Source organism: Venturia canescens, chromosome 1 (genome assembly GCF_019457755.1).
Source record: "Venturia canescens isolate UGA chromosome 1, ASM1945775v1, whole genome shotgun sequence".
NCBI classification, from domain to species: Eukaryota; Metazoa; Arthropoda; class Insecta; order Hymenoptera; family Ichneumonidae; genus Venturia; species Venturia canescens.
This window is the reverse complement of record NC_057421.1, coordinates 15539139-15558953: the sequence shown is the minus strand read 5'-3', so window position 1 is coordinate 15558953 and position 19815 is coordinate 15539139. Positions and strand designations below refer to the sequence as shown.

The 19815-nt window shown below is 38.0% G+C and overlaps 1 protein-coding gene across 11 annotated transcripts in view; it reads right to left on the bottom strand.

Moving 5' to 3' along the window:
- The window catches only part of CASK (peripheral plasma membrane protein CASK), a 192720-nt gene that overhangs the window by 18710 nt on the left and 154195 nt on the right, over positions 1–19815 (bottom strand). For 6 of the 11 annotated variants that reach the window (XM_043433427.1, XM_043433431.1, XM_043433429.1 and 3 more), the window contains 3 exons: positions 6462–6653; positions 6038–6202; positions 4364–4432 (listed from right to left, as the gene is read on the bottom strand). In XM_043433427.1, coding sequence (XP_043289362.1) covers positions 4364–4432; positions 6038–6202; positions 6462–6653 — 426 coding nt within the window. Of the gene's footprint in view, positions 1–4357; positions 4433–6037; positions 6203–6461; positions 6654–19815 lie in introns of all 11 variants that reach the window. The other 5 variants (XM_043433426.1, XM_043433430.1, XM_043433428.1 and 2 more) reach the window with 1 other exon arrangement.

Here is a 19815-nt window from a genome sequence, read left to right as displayed (position 1 = left end):
TATCTTCTTTCTTTCTGCTCAATAAAATAAGACGTATACAGAAAAATGAAATTTTCAAACTCTACAACAACAATGGCAAGTATTATAAGATATTTTGAAGGATCGTAGATAGCATTTTTCTTGCACATTTTACTACACGAGAATTCCGATAGTTTATAAAGATATTCAAACTCCGTTGATAGTCTCAAAAATTTCTTAAGCACATGGCTAAGCATTTCGATACTTCGTGTTGTATTTTTTCGTTGCTTCGACATCCATGGAGTATTTAGATAGATGCGATAATGATAATAATACGGATAGAAATAATAAAATACATTTCCTTCGCAACGAGACGGAAGCTGAGAAACTTTCGCATTTAAATTGACGTCTCGACCTCATCGGTGGTTTCAATTGAGCAGTTATGTAAATTCAATTATGAGGAACTCGTCAAAGCTTACAACCTGCGGAGGCAGCACTCGTAGGTCCGTACTACGAGGCTGATTTTCAGATTCAACATCACTTTCTCGCATTTCTTTTTACAAATAATCAAATAATATAATGAAAATGTTTAAATTCATGAAAAACTACAATAATCATAACAATAATCATAATGTGGCGGGGCGAACACGTACAGTGTATTTACATATTCGTCAATTTACAAATCCACATCAAAAGCACAGCCTTGGGTGATCAGAGTTCAATTTTAAATCCTTAATAGGTAAACGTATATAATCCATACGGAGAATCGTGTCTTTTCATTTTTGCGATCCTTCTCATATGTCGCCGTTCCGGTTAAACGATGTAATTATCCTTGAACTTGTTTTTATTATCGCGAAGTGTGCGGGTTTTTTTTTAAATCGTATTTATATATTTGTTTTTTTTTTTTTATTATTATTATTTTACACTAGAGAGCTTTTCGTCTGGCTATCACTGGGGAACCAGGAAAACAAACAGGATTAATTAATTCAAGCGAACGTCACTAGGAAAATCCATGATTTTATAACGCTGTTGATTCAAGACGTTGACAGGGTGAATGCAATTTTTGAGATAAAACTTTTTTTCTTTTTTTTTTCTCAAGTGAAAACCAAATGTACTCAATTTCGCGATGCAACTTAAGCTTCAATTAATTCTTTCCTTTTTTCGCAATCCTTTGTATTCAATGAAATACCCTCAACTGCAATGCGAGGAAAAATAATCTTTTCGATCTCAAAATACGATTGAATATTCCTCTCGTTCTCTACTCACCGCAACGATTTAAAAATCGTTTAATTCGCGGTACACAATTCAATTGCATTCTTCAATCTCGATTAAAACGGACGGAATGAAAGAAAAAAAAAAAAAAATACCATGACATCGAAAGGAAGAAAAATTCTTTCTCCTCATTTTATTTTTAAACAAAACGTACGACCGCTGCCAGATTAGAAAAGAGGACACGTACGATGCTTAATATTTATACTGAATATTTTTGGGGATGCACGCAGCGCTATGATATAGAAATAGGCAATAATAAAAGCTTACGGAAAAGATGTCTTTCCATGCAGGCGAGGGTAACGTGTCTCGTAACAAAAGCTTTGAGAATCATTGACAATGTTATTTATCATCATAAACTTACGTATCCCAACGAAATTATACGAATTTCAATTTTTCTCTTGTTATTTCATCGAATACTACGTGCGAGAATATACGCGACAAGGTGACTAGTGCTGCAGAAAAAAAGAGGTGGAACAAAGCTTTCGTTAGGTGCCACGAAAAAAATTAGTTATAATAATAATAATAATGATAATAATAATAATAATAATAATGATAAAAATCGTCATCATTTTTTCTCCTTACGTATACTGACTAGTTTTCTTTCATTTTTTCACAATATTATAGGTATCCTAATGCCAATAGTATTTTCTATGACACTCGATCACGCAAACATATCAAGAAAATCACGTAATAATCCATGTAAATGACAAGACTCAATAAACAATCAACAAGCATGTATAGAAACGTTCGTGTTTTGTATAATAATAATAATAATAATAATAATAATAACAATAATAAAAATAAAAATGATGAAAATGATGATGATGACGATGATGGTAGTAATAATATAAACAATAGCAATGATAATTATCATAATTCATATTCATAGATATAATGTACGTGTATATAACTCCTAAGAAGGGATATAAATTATATTTCTTGTATACCATGCGTTTCTCGATGCTTGATTCACATTTCGAATAAAACAACAATGTATATATATATATACTCATATATATTGATATACACGTTTTTAGATTTGGCTATTATCGTTTGAGATTATCGAGTATTTCATGTAAATTTCATATGTGTGTGTGTGTGTGTGTGTGTGTATATATATATCTATATTAATATGTAGGCAAATATTCATAAATGTATAGAATAAAATATGAGATAAAGAGGGGGATGTGGGAAGTGGGATGCGTGTGTGTGTGCGATTTGGAACGTGACGGATAATTGATGACGGGGATAATGAAAAACATCGATGGAATATATCGTGCCTACATTAGGTAACACCGAAATTGCTGTTGATTATAGAAAAAAAAAAAAAAAGAAGAAAAGATTAACACGAAAGACACTGGGGAAAAATGTGAAATAATAGAGATATCTTTTGTATATATATTTTGCATTGTTTTGAGGGCTTACGAATCCCAGAGGAATCCAATTCCCTTTGACTCACCCTTCGCATCAGGAAGGAATTTCTCTATTTACTATATACAAGCAGACAAAAATAGTGATTATGTTGAAATGAGGATTTTCCCATTGGGAATTATACGATATTATACTTATAGATTTTCTTGAAAATAATTCTGTTTCGAAACGACCATTTTGCGAAATTTCACAAAAGAAGCAATTTTGTAAAGTAGATAGAAAATTATTTTGTTTTTGTATCTTGATTCCTGCGATCCTTTAAATTTCTCTTGGCGGATATACTTGTCGGTACCTATACAAATAACTTTCCCTCGAACGTCCATTTGCTTTTAGCTGCTCTTTCGGTGGAAAATCGTCGTTGAACAGCTCACAAAGGTCTTTTTCATCGTGCACGAATATGTGATACGGAAATGTTGAAAATTCAATCGATTTGAAACGATGAGAATTGGTCGATAGAACTCTGGTCGTATAATAATCGAACCCAAAAGTATACTGTCTGAACTTTTATAGCACGTATAGCGCGAGCTGACATTGTATTCTATAACACTTGTATTTAACGACTCGAAATAAAGTTAATAGTGTAATAAAGATATGAAAATTTTTAAAACTTATTCCACCTAAAAACATACGAATTTTCAGATCTCTCAAAATTTGTCTGCTCATTCGGAGCAAGCTCTTTTAATTCGTGGGAAAAATTTGTTGTGCTTCCTATTTTGGAGATGAAAAAGAAATTAGAGGAAAGAAAAATATTTTTTGCTGAGTTTCTATTCGTTTGATTTGTTTCGAAATCGAACGACACGTCGACTTGTGACGAGGTAATTCAAGAAGGGCTACGAATATCATTTCTATTTTCGCTTTTTGTTTCAATGTTCCAAATAAGAAGTAAACGATTTTCCGTTATCTGAGATTCTTGGACCTGATCACGAAAATAATGAACGAATAAAAAATTAAGTATTCAGAGCATAACTGCGCAATAAGCCGAATTTCCAGAGACCACACGTACATTACTCGAAGCTTTGTACCACCAGCTTCCCTATGAATAAGTGAGCAATTGAGCAAAGCCATTTATCTCTGGTGCAACGGGTGTAGTAGACTGAATGAAATTGATCTCCTTCGATAGGAGCGTTGAGATTTTATGAGAGGAGAGATTCAATAACATTTGTTTGGTCGCATATTACTCGGCGAAAGAAGCGATCCACAAATTGGCAAGCAACAAGAACTGTTGAAGTCCTAAAATTGTTCGGAGGAAAAGCAAGCACGATGCTGAGTTTTACTACCCATATTTTCCTCCACTCTTCATCTTTTGATTTTTTTCTCAACTATCAAATTCGACTTTATGTTCGAACAGTTTGTCTCAAGTGATCTAAGACTTCTTCGACCTCAGTACCGAAAGTGGATTCAAACGACGGCGTGGTGTACTCTCGTTTGAGGAGCCACTGCTCTTCAATTTTGTTTTGCCCGATTTCGAGGGCTTTTCATCTTTTTTGTTACTAGAACTGGACGCTGTTGCCGATTGATTTTTCCCGCTTTTCACCTGACCCAATACCGGATTATTGACACTCGAAGCTGCTGTGCTCGAGAATATCTGGGACTTGGGAGTCGAAGCTGTAGTGATTGTGGTTGTTATGGCGGTTGTGGTTGTGTGTACTGTGGTTGGAATATCAGAGGACTGTTGGGCTTGGGTATTGGGGCTTACTTGTACCTCGCAGGGAGGCGGCGCAATCCTGTACGATGGCAATATCTTGAACGTCACTGATCCTCGAGCCTCCCGCTGAAACAGAATCATGGAAACCGTTTTTCATCATCTTATAATTCATTAGACAAACGAACTAGGCATAATCGACTTTTCCAGTATTTTTATCGATTGCTTTTACCAAGAGAACGTTTCGTAAGTCTTCGTAATGTTGGTAAATCGGTATGCAAAAATAGTGACTAGAATTTTTATGGCAAATTAGAAAGAAGAATAAAAATAAATCACCACGAAAAATTGCTGGAATTAAAAATTCATTTCTGGGACGTTTGGAAATGAGAATTTTGATTACAAGTCCATTGCAACGTAATAGACGATTAAACGAGCACGTTACCGGGGCAAAATTTGTCTGAACTTCGTAACATGCTTCGAACATATTTATAATTGAGTTGCTGCACTACAAACAATAATCAATCTGCAAGAACGATTATTCACAACTACACTGATTTCATGTGTAGTTTTTGATAACTTATGGGCGAGGTATTTGTGTACGCAACAAAAGGAAATATCGCTAGAGTCACGAGGACTTTGTGTCCCATCAAGACACTCGTCGCGTTGGAAAAGTATTAATTAAGGTGTGAAAGCGAGAAAATTAACGCTATTCAACAGCACACACATGCCTCTCTCACAATTGAGTTCTCGATGTGAGGCTTACGTGACCCTCGTTTAAACGCGCCTTTTGTTGAAACTTTTGGCAGAACTTGGGTCCTGGTCGACAGGGTCAACTCTCGTGAAAGCGAAGTTAGCATCGATTGTCTCCGGACAAGCATTATTTCATTTAAAGTAAAAAGGGAAGTAAAAAAATGACAAAAAATCGTTTAAATTAAAATTGCAAGAGGAAAGCGACGACGAGGAAATGCAACGTTACTAGATTCGAGGGATTTTAGAATCGGACTTGTCGGACGACTGACTGTTTGCTTTTCAATTACGACAGCCATCGCGATGACTAACCCTTATCAGAAGGCTCATTAAGGGACTCAAATAGAGAGAAAATGAGTGGACGGTGTTCGCAACGTGTACAGGAACGTTTGAAACTCCAGGGAAATTACAGAATATCGTTGAGATTAGTGTGCATCAAAATTAAGGGCTCGGTATGGGGTTCGCTCGAAACTACGATGGGAACCGAAGTTTTCTCGGTATATTGAGGTCTCATGGCTTTGTCAAGCCGCTTCTACGTAACACCGACTAATACTAATCCTCAAATTAGGGTGAATGCTACAAATCGAAAAAACCGAGTGGACGCGCGACCACCGTTATTGGCCGAAGGACGCGTTTAAAAGTACTTCAAAATCATAAAAATAGTAAACTCAATTTAAATTCCAATGCGCCGAATTATCATGTTTTGCTTTCTGACTATTTTTTCGGTGTGAGTCTGCTAACTCGGTGATTCAAAATTCAGATTCATGGAGCTGTATCTTGCACTAGCAATCAATTAGGATTCCACTTTGGAGCGAATAATTAAGGGACGCGGAACTGCCTCGAGGGGAAGTCAAAAAACACAAAAAATGGCAGCGAACTAATTCTGGAGATAAACGAATTTGTTAGATTGATAAAATCGGTTGGAAAAGTGACACGCCGCGATTGGCCTGCGAATGAGAATTTCTCGTAAAACGCAATAATACTTACGAGCATCTTCTGTAAGGCGTTGACCGACTGATTGGCCACTGGAATTCCATTGATTTCTCTGATCTCGTCGAGAACGTGGAGTGTTGCCTGTCTGTGAATCATGCCACCGTGCATTATCCTTGCCACTACACATTTACCATCCTCGTTCATCTTCAACGTGATCCCCTGCGCAACAATCAAGCATTTCCATCATGAATCGATTGTTATTTTACCCATGGAAAATTGAATTTCCTTCTCATCACACTAATTAATCAATTACGGATTTGCATTGAATTGTAATTCTATGGTCAACTAATCTTCGAGCGATTTCCTTGTTGAATAAAAAAATGTGTATTTTATAAAAGCTCAAGCGATCATTGAACAAAATGAAGTGATGAAAGGGACATAAAAATGGCACAATTTCATCGGAATTAATGATCTTTACCATTGGTTCGTCGGTATTTTTTTGGAATTGGACTAGTCTGACTCGAGTTACGTTCTCGACATCCAACTCGCCATTTTGACCCTCGAGATCATCGCCACCGTTTAGATAGGGTAAAAGCGGGGGTGGCGTGACCCTCGTCGCTTCTTCTCCGTAGACCTCGTGGCCAGCGACGTCGTGAGCTTGCAGCAATGCCTGAAACATCAAGCGTCAAATTGCATATTAAAAATTAAATGCGGAAACGTAGTTGGTGATGGGGCTTTGTCGGGCTACTCATACACTCTGCTCGAGTAGGATTGTTTGTGAACAAAGAGAGCTCGTTTTATGAGTGAATTCATGAGATACGAGAGCCTTTTTTTATTCTCAAATGCGGCGCTAATTCGACGGCAATTTTAACGTTGATGAAAATCAAAACGTTTTGAGGTGCGACGTCACTGCTGCGCGCTCACGCAAACGTTCCTTTCCATTTTCCACTCTGTCTTTTCCAGTTTTTATCACACTCTCGAATAATCTTGGCATCACGAAGGTTACGTAACGAAGCGTGAGAGAATAAAAGATAAATAATATGTTGATTATTTTGTGGCACTTGCGAGCATCCACAACGGCTGCGACTGAAGCTCAAGGAGGCTATTTATTTATGAAAGAAAATAATGGCGAAAAGTGTGCGAGAGGTTTTCCGATGTGGCTCAACGCGAAAGCACAAAGCTCATTTCCTTCCGGCAGAATCCTCGAGCTCCGCTGATAAATGTGCATGCGCTCGCGGTATAAAAAAACACACCGCGGAAATTCCGTAGAATGGTAGGAAGCCGCGAGTCACAAAAAATAATACTCCCCCAAGATAGGACGACGTTAGATGCTTGAATGGAATATTTATGCAGGCATCACATTTATTATTCGCTGCCTCAAAATACAAAGAGAACTCTTTCCGCAAAACGGACTCGAGCTTTTAGCTTTTAACATTGAAAAATAGTATTGCTAACTTAATTAAATATATAACTACAAGTGTGCTGGAATTCACGCCGGTACAGACAACTTTTTATTGATGCGTGAAATGTATTTAGTAAATCACTCAAAACGAACGACATTTCATTACGTTTTAATCCTGACAATCAATCAAACTGTCATCACGTTATGTCGCAGCAAATAAAAAAACATTATTGCGCACATTCATCCCCAGTTGAACGTTTCGTTTGATTATTTCAAAATGAAATACAATTTTCAGGCACTTTTCTTTACTTTTTACGAGAAATAAATACACCAAAATTTGAGCCCAGAATGAAATCTTGTTAAAAAGTTACATTCCGATGTAAAAATATAAATTAATTTATTTCACACAATGAGAAACGATGGCCCGCCAGGATATTAATCGTGCATTTTTTGGTCGGAAATATATTTTCATAATCGAAATACGTTTTCGATCAAAGTGCTAGTTTCACTTTCCTATTTGCGTGATACCGATGAGAATGAGGAACCGCTATTCATTCATATAACAGCGATGAACATGTTGCTGCTTAAAAAGCTTTGGCATTGAGGATTATCGATAATGAGATGGACAAATGATAGTGACAAGCGCCCGACAATGAAGTGGAACGTGTGGAGCGAGTCGCGTATACACCCGAAAACGTCGAATAATTGGTTGGACACATGCCAAATATGTGTCGGGAGCAGCGTGCTTTGTGCGAGTTCGAAAAGGGAGGGAGGATGAAAGGGTCGCGGGCTATGAACCTTATCAGGATGCTTCGAAATACGAGCCAACCCCAACGGGAATCATTCACCTAATAATTTCTACATTACGCATAATCAAACGTGTGCGGTACGTGTAAAACATGAAAACGACGTGCAAAACACGACGTTGACGTCAAAAACATTTTCCATTAACTCGCTCCTTTTGATCGATCATTTTTACTCCCCTTTCAACAATCGAGTTGTTTCATCTACACCCGAAAATCCAAATATCTTAAGGGAGATCACGTGTTACTCATGATTCGAAAAAGTAACTGAACCTTTTTGTTCTTTTGATGATCAAAGAAACGAATAAAATTTATTCTCTTAATTATTAAAATTATGTGTAACTTATTTTTCGAGACTGATAAATTTTAAATATAATGACAGCGATTAAAATACTTTCGTAGTAAAATCGTCAAGGAAAATGTGACAACAACCATTTTCTATTTATATATACGTATGCATATCTATATATTTTAAACCAGCTGGCTCATTGTGTTATCTAAAAAAATAATAAGTGTTTTTTCTTTTTCCATATTCCCAAGGGATTTTCACCAGTAACGAGGCTTTCTTAAAACATTATTGATATTTAAAAACGTTCTATTTCGTATTCTCGTTTTGGGCTCTTCAAAGTTGGCAGGATCCTGTTTCATTGAATCCAAATCGTCGCACAGGAAGTGTGCCTGCGATAAGAGGCTATATGTATAACCCTTCAAAAATGTGATTTTCGTAAGTGAAAATTTGTTCCGTTTATTCCGAATGAAAAACTCCGTGGTATCCGTTCACTCGCGCACATAAGTTCAGCCCCCAACTTGCTTTTCGCTCTTCGAATTTGCGTTATGAAAAAAAATATTAAAATCATAAGAAATTCATGATTCCTAATGTAAAAGTGGAAGCGGAATGATCCGCGATTGAGTGAAATTAGTTGAAAATCAAGAAAAATATTGCAATTACGGAACAGAGAATACGTGGGAAGTTTTGTTTTGTCAATACGAATACTCGATGAGCAGCGATATGGAATATGCATACTTGAATTGAACGTTGGTTTATTTTACGGCTAATGTGCACAGCTAATTCAGTCATCTGGACACGCATATATTTATTTATTTGTCCGATGGCTTAACGAAGCAAGAAAAATAGTGGAAAAAAGACGATGCACGTGGACTCGATCGCGCGATATGCTGCTCGCCGGTCTTGCTCGATGCTGGGTGAGAATAGATTTGCACTGGACTACCCCGGTTGCAACCCCGATGTCGTTAGTCACCCCAACACCGTCAGTGCTCCGTGGGGTGTTCATTAATTAGAATGTCATTGGCCTGGACGACCCCGAGACATTTCCATTCAACCTTTTTCTCGTACAAGCTTTATTTATATATAAAAACAGTAAATATATTGCGACATGAAAATAATTAAGACGTTATTCCACTTCCGTTTTTTAAATCCTACTTTATTTAATTCTCAAGTGGTATGCAAGCGACGACTGGTACAAATTCTAGCCATTTTGCAATTCCTTATTTCCTGAAAACTTTATAAAGCTATACTGTACTTATTTGGACTTGGAATTGAGCCAGTTGTTAATTTATGGGTAATTAATGCTTTACGTTCCCGACATAATCTCCATCGAATTATGGCCATTAATTTCCATATCACTTGCTTCAACGAGCTACTAAAGCGAAAATTGGTTATAAATATTATTACACGTTTCATGAGTTCTGTATACGATCCGTAGAGTGAAATGTTCACGGCGATAAACTACTTTTCGTGTAAAGTTTGTTCTTCATGCCCACGAGATTAGTGATCCAATTAAATTCTCAACGACGTTAAGGCTCTCCATGTTTTTCCAAGCGCCGTGACAATGGTTCTCAAATAAAGCCCTGCTTGAAGTGACTACAGTTTCGGATATTTTTTTTTTTTTATTGCGAGCAGTGAAATATCTGTGATTGAAAATAAGGTGTTTTCTCTACTGGAATAATTGTGTCAGCAAAGCGTCAAATTTTCTCTACCATTGGATCAACTCGCCGTTTCGTAAGCGCTCGACTGTATAAATGTCAAGACTAGAGGAGTGGAAGTATGTAATAATCATAATAAAAGTTTTCCTTCCCTTGAAGGGAAGCACTCATCGAAAAAGGTGAACGGTAAAACGCGCTCGGAAGTCTTTGCAATGGAGTGACTTACGTCGACTGCGTTATATGACAATGTGTGCATAGATATAACTCTCCTACGCTTTTGTTCGAAACTTCACCTTCTCGTAACTACTTCAGCCGTTTGTTAACGCGTTTTTCTTGCACTGATAAGAAAAAAAATTCTCGCCTAATTTTTTCCACTCCACCCATTCGTATTCTCGAGCCAAAAATAGCTCGGCAGCCGCATACTGAGTGAGAACGGCAATTCATTGCACGCTGAGCAATCCGCCTTGGGAGAATCACACGTAAAACGTCAGAAAAATGTAAACGAAAAAATGCAATTTGGTGAAATTTCGTTTTTTAAAGTGAGGCTAGCGTGGAGTCACGCTCTTTTGATTTGCACGGATTTTCGAGTTTGTGCTAATTCCGATTTATAGTGTGGTAGTGCGGCTTGGTTGAATTGCTTTTTAACCCTTCGATAGTCACGCTACGAGACTTTCTCTCACACTTTTTTCTAAGGTATAGGAAACTTTGAAAAATGGGAGAACAATCTAAAGTTGTTTTCTACACTTTTGGCAAACAATCTTTAAAATACTTTAAAATAGTGGTCAAAAAATTAAAAAAAAAAAAAAAAGAAAAATTTCTGGAAAAAAAATTATTTTCTTCCGCCGGAAAAGGAATATCTCAATTCATTAATTCCATGACGGTATTCTTCAAGAGCTTTGTCCATGGACAGTTTATTGACCGATCAAGTTCCGCTTGTTCATCGATCAAATAAAGGCGAGCATTTTGACACTAGATCAAGATAGTCTTTTCGTGTCCAACTTCCATTACCATTACGTTTTGGTGATGCGAAGATACTCGAAGCTGACAAGAGCGGACCATTAACCGTAGTAGACTAAAAGTGGAAAACTTTCATAAAGTCGAATTTTCAAAACGAGTCAATGTTCTCGCTCGAAAACTTGTTGAAGTTCGAAAACTTGTTTGTAGGAAACTGCGCGCTCGTCGATGGGTTTTATAGTGCAGTTCGCGTTTTATAAAAGGCCGTCGACGACGGGGATGAACTCGTAGACGACTATAGAACACAACAATATCTCGACTGCTGTCGGGATTCCAAGACAGGAAACTTTATGGAGTGAATATAAACCGATAAACGTTTGAAGCTTTTCTCTTTCGCAGAGCCGAGTTTCGTGTATTGAGGGAAGACCAGTATCCTTGAAAATTTTTCCCTTTTATTTTTTCGGGACTTACCGCTTCTATTATCTCCGCTGTTCTGTTTGCTGAGAAAAATATATAAGCTCCCGAAATGGTGAACGGGCAAGTCGGAAGACACCTTGGCTGGTATATTGCCGAGCGAGTTTAGCATGTTATAGCAGTTATAACGTATGTTATGTGCGTACATAAAGCTTATATAAGGTGGAAAACTCCCGTCAAAATGAGACTTCGAAGGAAGGTTATCGGTTGCTGAAATATACGAGACTCGAACCCACCTCCACACACACCCACACGCACACATTTATGGTGCCTTAAATCGTGCTAAATTCAGCTCTTTCGTTTGTAGACGTAAATGTAAAAACGTTGAGAAATAAAGCGATCTATACGGCAGTAGGAAAAGTCGAATAGTTGACGCAGCTTCGATTCATTCGGAATTATGGTGCCCGCTACAAAAAGTCCGGAACTAATTCTCCTGTTCTTCTGATTTCGACGAAAGAAGATTAGAGATAAGTCGCCACAGTGTAGAAAAGAGTTGAAGAAGAAACAAAAAATAAAAATCCAGGCAACATCGGGTGATTCCGTTGTGGCTACTACACGCTTCCTTGTTTTCAGAGCATTGATCACGGATACTCGGTGTCACGTTCCGAAATCCGTGTAGCTTTTCCGGCTTTCAATAACGATATTCTGCGGAACTTATTTCTACTGAAGGATCCACGGGAGGTGCTCGCATTGTATCTTCGTCTCTGGCGTGTATACCGCTGAGTCATCCAACGAAGATTCGTGAATTGAGGAGCGGATTGAAAAGCTGTTTTTACTGATACTATAAATGAGAATGAATTTTTAACGTCGAGGAAGATTTGTTTCTCGCAATTGTCATTGCAGATCTGCCATGAATTTGGATTTCAGTGGGATTTTATTTCAATCGCAAAAGACATTTTGTCTGTGACAGAGAAATTGAATATTTTCGATAGAATCGCGGTGTCTCCCGATTGGAAAGCTCGATACAGTTTGTGTACAGTTCGCGAAACATTTTGTGGCCAAATTCGTTCGGCGATGGCTTTATTCCGTCGTGTAATACAAACCGACCATGCTCGAGGGGGGATGTACACAGTTTACGTCGGTTTACGTAGTTTTTTTTTCATATATACGCTGAGCAAAACACTTGCGCATAGATGTGTATCAACGTGTACGTGAAACATTTACGTGTATGGAGGAATAGCAGTAGCGATACGTCATTGCTGGAGTCGATCAAGAGTTGCCCTATACCGAAGCATGTGTCGATGAAACTCTCGTACCATAGTCGCACATCGATATAGAATCAAGCGCGGAGTTGGAGGCAAGATAAATTGAATTTTTTCCACTGTCCGAGAAAACCGCTTTTTTAGCCCGTAACGAGTTTTGGTTACCCTTTTTTTTCTTATCGTGCACTAAATAGAGAGGTTAAATTTAACGGTGTGTTCGGCCGTTATGATATGTAAACCCGCAATGTACACGTTTTATGGTGCACATTTTTTTTAAGCTTCTCTTACTACCTTTGGAGGTGGAGTGAGAATCGTTCGGTAATAATCGTGATCCACAAGATTCTGCAACGCGTTAATTCACGTGAAAGCTCACAGGAGAAAAAACAGCTGAATATTTTCAACTGATTAGTCAAAAAAATGAGTGATTCAGTCAATATTTCGATTGGTATCTGCACCAGTAGATGCCGTCGGAGTTATCGGTCCAATTCGACTTTTCAATTACTATTTTTGTTACACACTATAAAGTTTGGGGATTTATTGTCATGTCGCAGTCAATTATAATCCAAAGTGTCTGTGCAAATCGTGTTCAGCTCGTCCAGAACTCGAGGGCATGCGAGACAACGTACGTACGCTATGGTTCACGAGCCATAAGCTTTGACGTAGACTGACCATGCTCGTGCATGCTTCTGTACGTCAGCATTATTCGCTCCCTTCGCCCTTTGATCCATCAGAGCTTTCGCTCCCCATTAACGGTATTATTATCCTGTTTACAAACTCTAAAGTGATTATAATGACATATTGTTTAAAAATATTCTAGGGAAATTGCGAAATCAGGGCCTCGGGGAATTTTGTAACGAATTTTCCATATTTGGGGATCGAGTGTGAAAATTGTATTTGGAAGTGATTACCAACGATAATGATCGTCGGTATCGTTAGAGCGTTACGAATCGTCTGTAGAGACATTGACGACACAAAAGTTCATTGAATTTTGCTTCCGGAATTCCGAACTCGCGTTGACCAATGAAACGAATAGATTCGATAAATATGATAAAAAAATAGGACGGCTCCACGTCGATGTCAAGCGCATTTTATGGTTCCGCACTCGTAAAACGTTTATTTTTTATCTCGAGGATTTTGAATAAAGGTTAAAAAAAATATGAGAGAGGCAAATAGTGGATATCGTTCGACAATTTGTCCGGCACTTGAATAAGCGTCGTGTCCGAATGAGATGGAAAGTTGCGAACGAACAAGAGCCATCAAACGTCCAGCAATTGAATTCTGGGATAGAGTTCAATTAAAATCGCGGCAAACCTCCTCTCTAGTTTCGTACCCAGGTCTATACTGAATAATGAATAAATAATTTATCGTTGTGCCGTCGCAGGGAGAGATAGCTCCCGATGTGCATTTGAGCCTAAAGGGAGCAGACGTGGCATTCGCGTCGAAAACGATCGAAAAGCCGTTGATTCGTTAATTACGCTACGAACGAATCGACCCATTAGTCGCTCCCGTTGTCACCGATGAAATTAAATAACGATCGCTCTCACCCCTTCACCGCCTACCTCTTCGCCCTTTTGCCTCTTAACTTGCAAAACGACATTTGACCGAGATGTTTTGTACACACTTGTTCAACGAGCACACCTGTGTTACTATCGCGCAGGACGATCCGACACTCGATTTCGTCGCACTAAACGCCTCGATCTATTAACGCTATTAATGACGATTATCGGCCGTTCCACTCGTCAACACTCTCTCACAATAGCTCGGCCCTATCAATCCCTCATCCGTTACAGTACATGTGAATCCTTAATAAATCCTCGATCCATCTATTACCATCAATTATCATCCAGAATCGTACAATTCCACAATAGCTTCGTGTCCAACTGCTCAGTTTCACGTTACGATCACTCCCTTAATACATTCCAATCGTCATGCATGTCTCTATTATAATAAAACTTGACCGATATATTTTCTAGAATATTTGCTCATACGGCAGCGAATTATCTAACAAAGAATGAAAAAAATTGCCAGGATATGAAATTTTATCGCGAGATATGAAATATATTCTCACAGGACACGGTTTTTCTCGGAGGGCAGTAAAGTTTCTATTGCACATAAAACTTTCCTACAAGGCGTTAAATTTTGTCACGCAAGACCGGTGAAAAAATCAGATCAGGAAGCAGATCGATCGTCCATTGGCACTCGAAACGACAAGGTGGGGAGACTTTTTCAAATGATTTTATCAACTGCGTTTACAACCAATAAACGTACGTTTTTGATATTGGAGAAAACTGGTGAAGAATCCATTTAATTTGGGCTCGTTCAGTTGAAAAACTAGAAAACTTGACGATGCGTGCACAGGGAGTAACGATAAAACGGGGATTGTCATTCGGCTCCAACATTTTTTCAAATGAAATTGAGAAAGCGGGGCAATATGATTGATTTTACGAACAAATGTACTTGTGCTCAGACTATGATGTCAGCAATGCGCTTGATGAAAATTCGATTATCAGAGGAATTACATTTGCATCCATTATATAAGAGCAAACAAGGAGCCTTAATTGCGTAATGCATTAGAGCAACCTCTTAACGTTAAAGCAGTGGGAAATCGTTCCAGCCAGTAGTCGTGGAATCCCGTTAGTTGTGGCGTTATAAAAAGTACGAATATAAACGAGAATGAGCCAAAAATATATATAAAAAAGTTCCATCCTGCGCCGGGAAAGTTGAGCGCTTGCGGAAATGAGAACTTGTCCAATTTCACGTTTTTCAACGCTACGCTCTGGCTCCGCGTCCATAAATGGAATAACTGAACAGAGCTTCGTGCGTTTTTTCTCCGTTTTTTATGCACACCCAAAATGCCATTCGCACAAATATTTTATAGAGCAAATAAAGTATTTCATTCTCTGCAGATGACTGGAATTTCGAGCACGGTCACGCGAGTTTCCATTTAACCTGGATTTCGATTTTCTCGTTGATAGCGAAAAACTGTTTATTTATATGAATTTGGGGTAAGCGAATTTTTTCAAATGTCCGCTTTTTGACTGTATATTTATAGAAACATTATTTATTTTGTACAATGAAAATCATTGATATAAACACCATGAAGAAATTATACTACGAATCGATGTAATTTTGACATTAAACGCAGTGAATGATTCCCTCATTTTACCCTGTACGATCAAAAACCAAAAATCAACTTTGGAAAAGAGCGCAAGCGTTTTTTCAAGCCCTGTAATTTGAATGGAATTTTTAAGCTCGTTTCGAATTAATTATCTTATTGAAGTCTTTCGCACCCAGTTTGTTGCACCTAGAAGTTTAACGCCTGGAACAATCGACCGAAGATTTCTCTTTCTAATAATGTTCGAGAAACAATAATCGTTAAAACGTTGAGAATATGAGTGAACATTTACCGATGATATTCTTCAATAATATTTATGACGATTCCAATGCTATTGGTTATAAATACAAATGGGAATTTTAACGGTAACAAACCGAATAAAATACCTCATAACTATTTTAATAGACTCTCGTCATTCACGAATCTTCATGAATGTCACTCCATAACTGAATCATTCTCCAATTCATACGGAACACTAGGAGCCGTTAAATCGATCACTTCCATGTCGGCTTCCAAACAGTCACGCAGATGCAAGTCCATTAGTATTTTATCGCCAAACCGAAGAAAAATAAACTCCATTCGACCATTACGTTATGGACGAGTCGATCCACATAAGAAGGAATAAGCTACCAAAAGAATAGGAACTCCCGAACTTCATTTTTAAGGATGTTTCAACGAAAATTTATGTTTCAGGCTATCGATCTAACCGAGTTTTGTAAGTTAATTTGAAAAATACTTAAAAAATTAAAAATATTTATTCCAAGTCGAGAATAAAAACGACGGTACACAGTTCGATGATGAATTTCGTGAAAAAAATTTTCCTAGTACCCTCGAATTTGCATTGTGGTGAATTGCATATTTTCGATACGAAGACGAAGGAAGAATAATAATTCGTACACGCAGTCGATTCCGAATAAAAACTTTGCAATTGCGTATTTTGCTCCGACAAAGGTTCAAACATTCAAGTTGAATTATTAACGCCGTTTTGTTATGTTTAGTACTGTGCTTTCACAATAGAAATTTACAATTGAACGTAGTCAAATTTAAGGAGCTCGAACCCAAGCATCAATGACCCGCCAAAGTGTTTAGAATTTTACTGTGGTACGTAGGAGGATTTCATTCACGCTTGTACGATAACATATCGATACACATGTGTACTGATGTATTTTTTTTGGCATCCCGCACAAATTTTCATCGAGTTCTCGCTTCACAAAAAATGACGTTCCTAAGAATGAATAAATATTAGTTTTTACTGGAATGTTCTCTCCTTTCTACGTACGCTGCATGAGGAATCGTCGTCAGTGTGTTTAATTTTAATACATTCCGTAGACAGCGATACGGTGAGCGATTAACAACGTGAGTCAGGATAATCGGAGTGTCTCTTGGAATGATGGCACGTAAGGGGTGCAGAATTACAGAAGGAGAAGTTAGGTACGGCGATATTGCGGGAAGGAAGAAGGGAGCAGGAGTGCGAAAGCAGGGGGCTGACACGATCCATATCGCGAGGATTTGAACTCTTTTAGGCTTGGGGCAGAAGCGATGAAAAGCAAGAATAGAGCGATATAGAAGCGAGGCAAGAGCGAGATATGAAAGTTACGAGGACAGTCGCGTCGTAACGGGACTCTTCTCGGCTGGCTTGCTTTTAATGACGAGCAATTATGAAAGCGAGAAAGGTAGCGAGGCATCGCGATATCGAGGAGAGAGGAAAAAACTGAAGAGAAGCGGAAGCGAAGAAAGAGCCAGGTGGAAAGCTCGAAAGTCGACATAAGTGCGGAGAAAAAATGACTCGAATTGTGCGCATTGAGAGGATAAAAAGACGGATAGAGAAAAAGAGGGGCGTTAAAAAAAAAAATAACAAAAGAAATAAGGATACCGTATATAGATGGAAAGCTGTTGAATTTCATTCAAATTCTTAGAGAAACGACTTATCGTTGCTCTCGTGCTCCTTTTCCATTGTACAGAAAGGCGACTTTTCCGGCTCCTTCAATCTTGTATCGTCTTTCAGAGCTTTCGCTTCCTCCGCTAGATATTCGAAGCTCCTGTACTGTTATATAAATTAATAATAACGAGGAAAACGAGAAGAATAATGAAAATGCAGCAACAAGTTTACCAAGGAAATGAAAACGAAGACGATTACTGCTAAATAACTTGATTCCCAAGGCATTTTGACAAAACATCCAGCCAGAGAAATTAAAGTATGAAATATAAATGAATGATTGAAAGCGGCTTTACAGCTTTTAAGATTGCAGCTCAATAATTGATGTGTCAGTGTTTTTTTTTCGTGCACTCTTTCCGGGGTCAAGGCTTTTTTCCCCGCGGGTAATTTCCATACCGATAGGAAAAGAGCGTAACTAGAGAACGGAGAGACTGTGTTCTCGTTCGGTCTTAGGGACAAAATGAAAAGCAACGTGACCCACACCCCTCGAGCTTGAGAAATATCAAGCTGTGCACGAGATGTCGTTTTCTCGAAAGCACGAAGGTCAAAATAGGATGAGGGTTCTTCAGCGTCTTAATTTATACGAGAGATACAAGGGATAAAGTATGAGCTAAAAATTAAAGGGTAAAGAGGACTGTACACCTAACGTACGCATTTTCTCTACTTCACTTTGAGTACTACGAAAGGAAGAGAAGAAAAAAAAAAAAAAAAAACATTTCTTTGGACCGGAAACGAGGGCTTTTCAAGTCAACGACATATAGCCGGAGGATCAGCGTAGCCTTTGAGAATTTATGCATGAATTCGTAGTATCAACCGCTCTATCCTTTCATACCGAGTACCAGTTGGAACATTCAGGTATGTTCACTAGATTCGGTAAGGGTAGCTACATTTTTAGAGGCTTTTTGTGTCTACGAGTATCTCGCGTCAAGTTCTATAGTCAAGTGTGTTTTCATAGATTAAATTAAGCTAAAAAGTCTCGTAGTGAGAGCAACTAAAGAAAAATTATGAGGAGAAATAATAAAAATGATACTTATCAAGTAACACAGAATGAAAAAGCTTGCATCTTACAAATCCCCTGACACTTGGTGTATAATGAAATTCCTGAAAAATAAACCCTGCCAATGTACACTTAATATTTTCGTATATCCTTTTTCATTAATAGTTCAACGAAAAAATGAAAAAAGTAATTTACATCGGTATGGATGAACTTTAACGAAGAAAATAAAATCTTGGAATATTCAGTATTAAAGGAAAAATAAAGAGAGACGATTGAATGGAAATTTTGTCGATTGACATTAACAAATTGCAAAGGAGTTAAATATTTCGATGTGAAAATTTTCTTTATGATTTCTTGCCCCAAGCCTTCAAGAGCGAATAATCTTGAATGCAAATTAAATGAATTCACTTCCTGATTGATTTTCAATCAAGTCTAATACATCCCCAAAATTTTCCGATACAGCCGGACGAATATGAAAATCACTTGGACAAAGTTCGCGTGAGAAACTGGACAGGGAATCCTTCTCAGCTGCAACTTTTTTCATCGTATCAGTTGGTAGCCTCGACTCGGCTTATCTCTCGAATGAGATTTCCCCATTATTTGACGAAAATGTCCGATGCTGCTCTATGGATATCTTCGTTTTCAACCTCTTCGATTATTCTGGCCAACGGATTTCCTAAGTTCAATACATCCGGTCTCTCGTGTGACCGCACTGGGTCATCACTATAAAAGCCGTTCGACCTGATCAGTGCTATCGTGGGTATAGCTTGGCACAAAATCTCGAATAATATTTTCATAGGAAGCTGCATTGAAACATTGAAAGTTTGTTCTCAACAATCATGAACAAAAATAAACAAAATTGTGAAGCTCAACCTCAAAGGATGAGTTATTTTCTCGCATCCGTCTTGTGATTTTTACATAATTTTGGTTAGCGAATAAAGTTTTGCATTCCGAGAGAAATGGTCGCACTTTTGACATCGTAATTGTCAAAGATTCCAAGACTGA